This window comes from Xiphophorus maculatus, chromosome 22 (genome assembly GCF_002775205.1).
Source record: "Xiphophorus maculatus strain JP 163 A chromosome 22, X_maculatus-5.0-male, whole genome shotgun sequence".
Taxonomy (NCBI): Eukaryota; Metazoa; Chordata; class Actinopteri; order Cyprinodontiformes; family Poeciliidae; genus Xiphophorus; species Xiphophorus maculatus.
In genome coordinates this window covers 21,185,611-21,194,644 of record NC_036464.1, presented here as the reverse complement: position 1 = coordinate 21,194,644, position 9,034 = coordinate 21,185,611, and the positions used below count along the sequence as shown (strand labels likewise).

Sequence of the window (9,034 nt, the reverse complement as noted above, 5' to 3'; positions counted from 1 at the left end):
AAAGCACAGAAAATGATAATATATCAAGGTAATTTCAATCAAACTCACAGTCATAATTCAATATGTAACATTTGTCAAGCTTTGGTGTATTTTCTAAAACAGACATAACTGTTTAACAGGACATCCGTTTCAGCATCACTACAATACATCCTCCAAACCAGTTGGTGGCGGTAATTCACCAACTGCATTTTTGCTAATAGCTACAAGAACAGAAAAAGAACTGTTTTTACTTTTCCTGTTCAGTTCTTCTGGTCTCACACAGCCAGGGTGACTCTGTTGGATAAATCTAAGCAATGTCAGATGATAAGGTCGGTGCTTTTATCATTAAGCTCGCTTTTTAATGTGAATGTCAAATTTAAGCCGCCCTGTCATTGATGTAGCCCTTCAAGTGGTCGGTTAGCATTAGCTTCAAGCTATTTTAGTCAGAATAGCCTTTTCGTATTTGTTTTTGCGCAGTTGTACACTCGTGTAAAGTGCTTTAAAGTAAAGGGAACATATAGCAAATGCTACAACCACTATCAAGCTGTTGTAATAACAAAAAACATAACGTTTAGACGATGTTATTTCGTCACATTTTATCTGCTTAAATATCCCGAAGTTTGTTTATGGGATAAAGTTTGAGCCTAGTTAGAGCTTAATATCCAGTTTGCAAATGGATGCAAATGTACTGAGCTCAATCAGAATTAGTTGAATTGGTTCTGTAAACCCAGTTTTAAGAATCCCCTCTCTCACCCGTTTGTCTCTGTGTTTCTGCGGCTGTGAATGTAGAATCCTCTGGGTCAGCTCAGGGACCTGGTGGAGCTGAAAGACCAGCTGGAGGACATCCAGAAACGAGTGGAAGATGAAATACAAGCTGGGATTCCTCCAGTAAGGCTCACGCTGGAACAAATGTGCAAATGTTCAGGCTCAGGTTAAGTGACTGACATCGTTTCAGAGGCAAATGATCTGTAAAAACTTTGATAGTAATATATTTGAGGGTGAAAGTGTTGTACACAAACACCTCTCACTTTCACTGGTTCATATTTTGCTTCTATTGAGCTTGATTGTTATATTTTTGATCAGTTTTATATTTTTTTCAAGTTTTAGAATGTGTTTTAAAGATTGGACTTGGACATCATATTGTTTCTTTGTTTACTCCAGTCCTTCTACCAATTCACCATAACTGCTATTCAGATTTTGCACCAACTGTCTATCATTTCATCCCTACATGTTTATATCCAAAACAAAACAAAAAAATGCTTTTCTCTGTGTTGCGTATGAGTATTTTTATCTTTTATAAGGAATTGTTTTTGATAAGTATGGAGAATGGTGTAATTCTCAAATCTCTTGCACAGTTAAATCTTCTAAAATATTACATATCAGGACCTCTGATCAGACAGAAATATTTTTAACCTTCCTGCTGGTATGTAATTTTTATTGGAATTTCGTAGCATTTTTTTCACAGTAGGTTATGAGTAAATTATAGGCAATTATTCATCAGCTGTCAAAGCAGCCTAAATGATGTAATTAATATGCAATGAAATTATTATCATTATTATGATTATTCTTTTGGTGCTCATTGGGTAGAAAACATCCAAAACTACAGAAGTAACAAAATGGCAAGGCTTAGAAATGACTAGCATCCAATCAATTTAATTTGATTACTAATATTTTCGTTATAAATTTAAACTTAAACTTTAAATTGGATCTTTGAGATTGCTTGTTACTGTTCAAATCAAGTTCAAATACGTGCAGTAACATTCGGCCTGCCATCTTCACTTTGAACTTCACTTGGAAACGATGTCTTAATCTTCGGTGTCTTTGGAAATGACGGCTGAATTGTGAACGCATGTTGCTGTAAATCAGCTGGAGAAACCACCAGTCTGATTCTTCTTGTCTTTTCCAGGGAGGCAGTCTGCTCGCTTCTCCGTTCTTGAAGGGTTTCCTGGCCGGTTACGTGGTTGCCAGGCTACGCTCTTCGGCGCTGATGGGTGTTGTAATAGGAACATGCACAGGGATATACGCGGCACAAAACTACGCTGTACCAAATATTGAAAACACCGTCAAGGAGTACATACAGAACCTGAAAGGACGACGTAAATGAGGAGAAAGTGGCAAAATAGAGAAAGTTTACAACATCAAAGTGGTGCTGGTACAGCTGTGATCTACTTTCTGTGTAACACTCAGTCCTATTTTGATAATTATATCAAAAAAAAAAAATATATATATATATATATTTTGGAGGATCCCTAGTGATGGAAATGGAAACATTGTGAAAATTTTACCAAACAAAAATGGGAAAACAAAAAAAATTGGTCCGTTTCAACATAAAATAACGCTCATAATCACAATTGCTCTGTGTCCCAACAGCCATAAAAGAAAAATAAGTAGCAGAATATTTAGTTTAAAGCATATTTGTGAATATGTAATCTGAGTTTATGGGAAAACTCAAAAGTTGGGTATTTTATAAAGCTAAATAAGAATGAGCAAAATAAAATTGGTGCACCTGCACAAGAGCAAAGAGCGGCAGAGTATGTTTGGTAGACATGTTCTAATTACAGACGCACTAATCAGTCAGTCAGAGATCAGAGTCGACACATCACCTCTGATTGCTCATCATGTGAAACGCTGAAAATATCTGGTAATATTTCCCTAATTTATTCAATTAATCATGATTAACAAAGGCCAGCATCTCCGGTCTACAATGAACCAAAATAATGTCATTTTTTTAGTTTAATAAAAATCATGTAAAACTTCAAGACATATACTTCCATTCATAACTTTATGCTGGATTTAAACTACTCGCCTGTGTAAAAAGAACCGAGATCACATGTTTTTTTTTCCCTCTTTTGTGTTTAAGTCTTTAGAAAATAAAATGGGAATCGGCCCAGATGTTAAAGAAAACTGGAAATATGTGTTGGCCAGGAAAAGCTTGATCATTGCATTTTTAATTTTGAAATAATGCTGTGGTATTGCTCACCACCAATTATGAGTTTTCTTTTAACATCTCATGCCCTCAGTCGATCAGAAATTACCTGCAGGCGCCTTAATCAATGTACTTTGTTTTTGTTTGTTTTTTCTTTTTTCTGTGTAAAAAAGCCTCAGCCTGTTAGATCCCAACTGTTTTTTTCTTTTATTATTATTATTATTTGCAGGTGATAGAACATTTATGGTATAAAGTGACTTGCCTACATCGCTTTCCTTTTTTGGTTACAGAATTTATGTAACTATTGTTTTTGTTGAATGTTTAAAATTACTTTCCTGTTTTACAAGTTGGACACATTTTTGCCCCCCTGAATGCGTCCAACTCTCCCGTCTCCGCTTGTCAACAATCCGTATGCAGAGTTTGAAGTGTGCACAAAAGCTAAAAATGCATTTAAAGTATATGTAGTGTTATTGCCCGTGAGAATATCGGTGGAAATTTGTTGTATGTGTAAGAGTGCCTCATCTGGTTTGGACTTGACCTCATCTCATCTCATGCCATGTGTGCAATAGCCTTTTCCTCTCAGATCTGGCTGCCTGTTTCATGCTGGAAACCAGTTGATTCCTTTTATTTTTGCACTTCTTTTGGAGATTTTAACTTGTTACATTATTTTTGACAAAGCTATATTTACCATATGATGTGTCAAAGGCCTGTTTCTTAGATATGTAACATATTTGAAAAATTTCACTTTGTTTTGCATGTGTGCACTTTATCTTAAAAAGCCCCCTGCTGGTTGGCGGCAAGATTATTGAAGCTATTCAAATTCTGCACTAAGTCTTTTATATCTATTAGAGAGCAAATTAAACGACAGATCACTTTGGAGATATTCTAACGTCAAAAATTTGAATTGTGATTAATTTGAAGATATTTTTTAAAAAAAATGTAGGAATAGGTTGTAAATATCACATTTTTCCCATCTGCATTTCAAAAACGTCTATTCTGCTCATCCTTTAACTCGGTAAAAGTTTTATCTTCAACAAAGCGACGACTGTAAAGCAGCATGGGGATTTTTCACGTCACTGATAGTTTGCATTGCGATGTAAAGGGACACATCTGTCGTGAAAATCAAGCCATGACTGAAAATCTGATTTGAAATTGTTTTTGGTTGTGTAATTGTGTTAAATTGTTTTAAAGTTGCCTTTGAAGGTAAAGTAGGAAATCATTCATACTGCGTGATATCTGGAACAGAAGAGTGAAGATGTGCCTATTGACAATCATTTTGTTTCCCTTGTATTGCTGTGCATGGTTTGGTGTTTTAAGTTTTCTGTTTTGCCTTTAGGAGTATTCTCCTGGAATTGTTATTTTGCGCCGCTTCATTATTCTTTAACTTGCTTTATTTTATTTTTTGTTGCTTTCATTCCTGCCTGCACAACTCAAACTCCACAGATTGAAATTCCACTGAGATGTCATTGAGGAAAAAAAATCTCATCAAAACTGTAACAGATTTATTTCAGTTGTTCAAATAAATGAAAAATAATGAGAACTGTGTTTGTTTTATAAATTGTTTTTAAAATACAAATCAATACACGTGTTTCTCCTAATTTTTGACATCCAAAGACCAAATATCTATTTATTAATTTTTTTTTTTTTGCTGTTACAGAATCAGAATAAAAGAAAAAATTAGCTATCCATGAGATGCACATGAGAGAAATATATCAGCTTACACGTTATAATGACCTACAGTCGCTTTATTGCTTGCACATAAGTTGCAGGAAAGTAGGAAACATGAAAGAAATCCAATTAACAATTATAAAATCAGAAACTCTGAACACCACCACCAAACTATCTTTATTTAAATCGTTGGAAAAAAAGCTGGCAAAGCTGGAAGATGTCATTAGAAATTGAACTTATGTCAGTTTCTGTTCATTAGGAAGAGATTCAGGCATCCTCTGTGTCCTAAAAAACAAGAATAAAATTTTATGTGACCACACCTTTACAATACAGGGTAGATTTTTTTTTAAAGTTACATGTATTCTGTTAGTTGGACTTGCTTATAAACTACAGTCAACTGAAAATAGAAAGTTGAGTAACATAAAGCACAAGTAATTGTAAGGACTGGTTAAAGATAGCTTTTTTTTCAAATAATTCAGATCATTAAACAAATTTTATCAGCAAAGATTGACTTAGTAAGACAAAAATTCAGTTTTTAAATGATTATGTCGTTCACTGAGGGGGAAAAATTGATCCAAACCAACCTGGCTGCAGATAAAAGAGTAACTGCCACCTTGTTAAATGATAAATCAAATGTAATTAAATCCTTTTTTAGAAGTTGGTTTCATTTCACTGCCACACCCAGACCTGATTACAATCAGCATAATCAAGAAATCACTTAGACAGAACCTGTGTGACAATGGGAAGTAAGCTAAAACGTCTCAAATAAAGTCGATTCTAAAAAGAGTCACAAACAGATGAAGACAGTCATTGACGTCTATCTGTAAGAAAAAGTTCACAAGAAACAGTTGAACTAGTCAAACTGTAAAGAGCCACACATATTGCTCTCTAGTAGAAAGTCATGAAGGATACCTAGCTATAAGTGACTTTAAGCTCAAACTAAGCTACCTAGGAAAGTTATCTGAATGAAACTAAATTAAAACAATCCTGCAAAAATCAATCCACTCACTAGTTACCACAAAAGCTTATTTGTAGCTGTTGTCACCAAAGACAGAACAACCAGTTTAGGAATCAGCAGTTGCATCTCCGTGTGCTGGGTTGGTTTGGATCAAGCATTTTTCCCTTAATAGAAGAAATCATCTTTTGAAAACATTTTTGTATTTGCTCAGGAAAACTGAGCGCAACATTAAAATTTGTTTGAAGTTCTGAAACACATAATCTCAGTCAGAACAGCAGGTTAGGGTTCAAATAGCTTTTAGCAGAATATTATTGTTATAAACAAAATTGTTTACTCACCAATTTCTGGTTGAGAGTCATCAGGTTTCCTACAAAAACGAACATTTAAATGTCAGTAACTTCTTATTTTTTTGTCAGGATACTAAAATAATATATATATATATAAAAAAGATTAATACTATTTATCATATTAAAAATACTTTAAAAAAATAATCTATAAAGCTTTTTTATATATAAAACAAATTGCATCAAAACAGTTCTTTTCAATTGATAAAATAAAACAAAATGCAGTCATTTCCAATATTTATTTTACAAAATCTGATGGCCACACCATCTCACCAGAAAAGGCAGATCTGATGCAACTCTTGTCTCCGGGAATCGGTTGCCCGTCGGCCGGGCTCACACACCAGCACTGACCCTGGAAGCACTGCTGGGGCTCGTACAGACCCAGCTTGTCGCACCTGGGGAAGAAGCCAGGCATCGGGCCTGGATTCACACCAGCAGCCTCCAGCTGGCACTGGGTGGTGGGAGTGGCTGGAAGAAAAGGCATTTAAAATTTGTCACCGCACCTGTTTGTTATGTAGACAAGACTATACCATGAATTCTGTTGAAAGTAGGTGATTTAAGCAGAAACATACTGGTTTTTTTAGTTCCGCTTGACTCCTCCTGCAGCGCAAAAAGAATAAAAAAATAAATAAGAGACGACTTGGTTTGACAAAAATAAAAGACAACATTTACTTCAAGAATACATCTTAAAATGCTAATTCTACATGGGGGAGGGAATTAGGGAAGAGGACTAAAATCATCTTTTACCTCCATGGTGGTATCCATCATCTCCATTGCAGGGCTCATGGGGATGTGCAGCCTCACAGGCACCGAAGCTGCAGACGAAAAGACAAGCAACATGTGAGACAGAGAGGATTTGTCCTCTACAGAGGCCTGCTCATAAACTCCTAGTGTTTCGTTGTAATAATGTTCAGTGCGTAGAGGCGCTTGAGGACAAACCATTATTGTTTTCTAACTATATTGACCTAAGAGGCTCATCAAAACACGCCGATAACCTGCCTGACTGCAGCGGTGGTCAGATGTTTCCAGTGGAACAACAAGCTGTGTCTGAGCTCCAACCACTTAATTCTGAAGTTGAATAAATGTGGAAGAAGTTTTCCACCAGGATGCTGAGCATGATTCTGCCACCACCATGCATAAAAACTTGAAAAACAAAGCTTGAAAAACCTTCTTAGAAAGTCAAGCCGTTACTCTTTCAAACACTCTTCTTTTCATTATGGCAAATTTAAGTAAAATTTGAAGGTGTCCACACCGTCTTGTTCAGTACGCTCTCAGTCTGTTGATTGAACACTTGTTTTTTTTAATTGACAGTTCATAATAGGCTTGAATCTTGTGTTGTTGTTTTTTTTTCTTGTTTGTTCTTGAACGTTATTATTAATTTCCCTTTATGTGAGGATGACAGCTCAGGTGAGATACTTGTAACTTTGAGACAACAGAACAATGATCCCAAACACATATTAAAACTGATTTTCCTGGATTTTATCAAGGCCTGCCGCTCCTAAAAGATGTAACTGTACTTTTTTTTGTAATGGTTTGTGATCAGACATTGTTTGCTTGTTACACAAAACTTAAATAGATTATAGAAGAAGTAGGTTACTTTTGTTACTATTGGCTTTTCTGGATAAAACCTTGAGGATTTCTTTACGCAGCGTGTCTTGATAATGCTTCATTAGCTATATGTTGGTGCTGCATGTAAAATTAAATTAACACAACTCAAACCAAATTTACCACAGCAAAGTTAGATTTTTTGGAACCCAAAAATTGCTGGCTGTAATTGACATTATTTGCTCTTCATGGCACCACAGGCTCTGATTGCAGAAACTGTTGCTGTGCTGCTGCTGATGGGGAAACAAAACTACGTTTTCCAACAAAGAACATTTGAAAACTTTAAACAGAAAAAAAAACCCTGCCTATACTTTGCTTTGAATAGGGAACTTTTTATAAGTCATTGTGTACTTTTATTTTTCTAAGAGGTTAGGTTAGCGATAACCATGTGCTGAAAGTAAAAGGAATGAATGTACTAAAACATAATTTGTTCCGTCCTTTATGTTCTCAGCTGTGACTAATGTTAAAAAAAACCCCATTAAATTACTAATACTGTTGACAATCCATTATATGTTCACAGCAAAGAGAGAAAAAAAAAGTCTAGATTACAATACAATGCTCCTAATGTGAACTGAACGTTGCTTCCTCACCAGATCCTCCATTGGTCATCTGCACGTTCATTCTGTTGTTCTGCTCCTGCAGATCCCTGATGTCGCTCTTCTGGTTGACCAGGAAGTAGGCGATCGCTGCCTGACCCATAATCAGCACGCAGGCCAACAAGGTGAGTCCTGCCACCGTGTAGGCCCGGGTGGACCGCTGGCTAAAAAGAGACACAAGGAGGAGAGAAGAGGGATTTTAAAAGAAGGTAAAAAACCCCCCTGTAATTCTGGAGTCACAGTTAATAAATAAAAACCAGATGGGTTTTTTTCTTTTTTTTTCATAAAATGTTCTCTGAAAGAGGAACTTAGCTCAGGGTATTCACCACATACACCCACAGATGACATCAGTTGTTGCTAACTAGATACGTAAAAGAAAGTTTGGGAATTTTTTTTTCTATTTTTAAAAATCAACAATCGCTGCTGGACATTCCGATGACTTTTAAAAAAATATATTTCCTCTGAGCGTCCTAATACATTTTAGAATCATACTGCAATCCAGAACCACAGAGACTAAAACATTACACTTTCTTGGATTTCAAAAGCACCCTAAAGTAATATTTGTTCATACAAACTTTTCTATGAATTTTACAGACGTGGGCAGAGTAACAACCTTCATAATGGACCATAAAATGTGTAATTTCAAATGTGAGTTCATCTGCTATCAGTAAATGTAGAGGGTTTTTTTAAATTTATTTAGTTCGGTTCCAATATTACATCCTACTTTCAAACATTATTTTTAACTGCACGATGGAAATAAATTTAATAGGTTATCCATTGACTCTGCTTATTGCCACCATTTTAAAATGTCCAAGGGATTCAATATAAGAAATCAATAAAATTCCTCGCATTATTTAGAATAAAACATTAGCTGGAGCATAAACTATATCCAAACTGCCTTGTTTCAATAATTGAACGCAATATTTTACAACGATGTAGAACAAAACCGATCTTTTTG

General features: G+C 35.4%; 1 protein-coding gene across 1 annotated transcript; it reads left to right on the top strand.

Moving 5' to 3' along the window:
- The first annotated feature begins 204 nt into the window (after nucleotides 1-204).
- LOC111606660 (SLC35A4 upstream open reading frame protein-like) lies at nucleotides 205-4,445 on the top strand. Its single transcript, XM_023327783.1, has 3 exons — nucleotides 205-308; nucleotides 769-867; nucleotides 1,886-4,445. The coding sequence occupies exons 1-3, from the start codon at nucleotides 294-296 to the stop codon at nucleotides 2,081-2,083; spliced, it is 312 nt and encodes a 103-aa protein (XP_023183551.1). The 5' UTR covers nucleotides 205-293; the 3' UTR covers nucleotides 2,084-4,445.
- The last annotated feature ends 4,589 nt before the right edge of the window (nucleotides 4,446-9,034 follow it).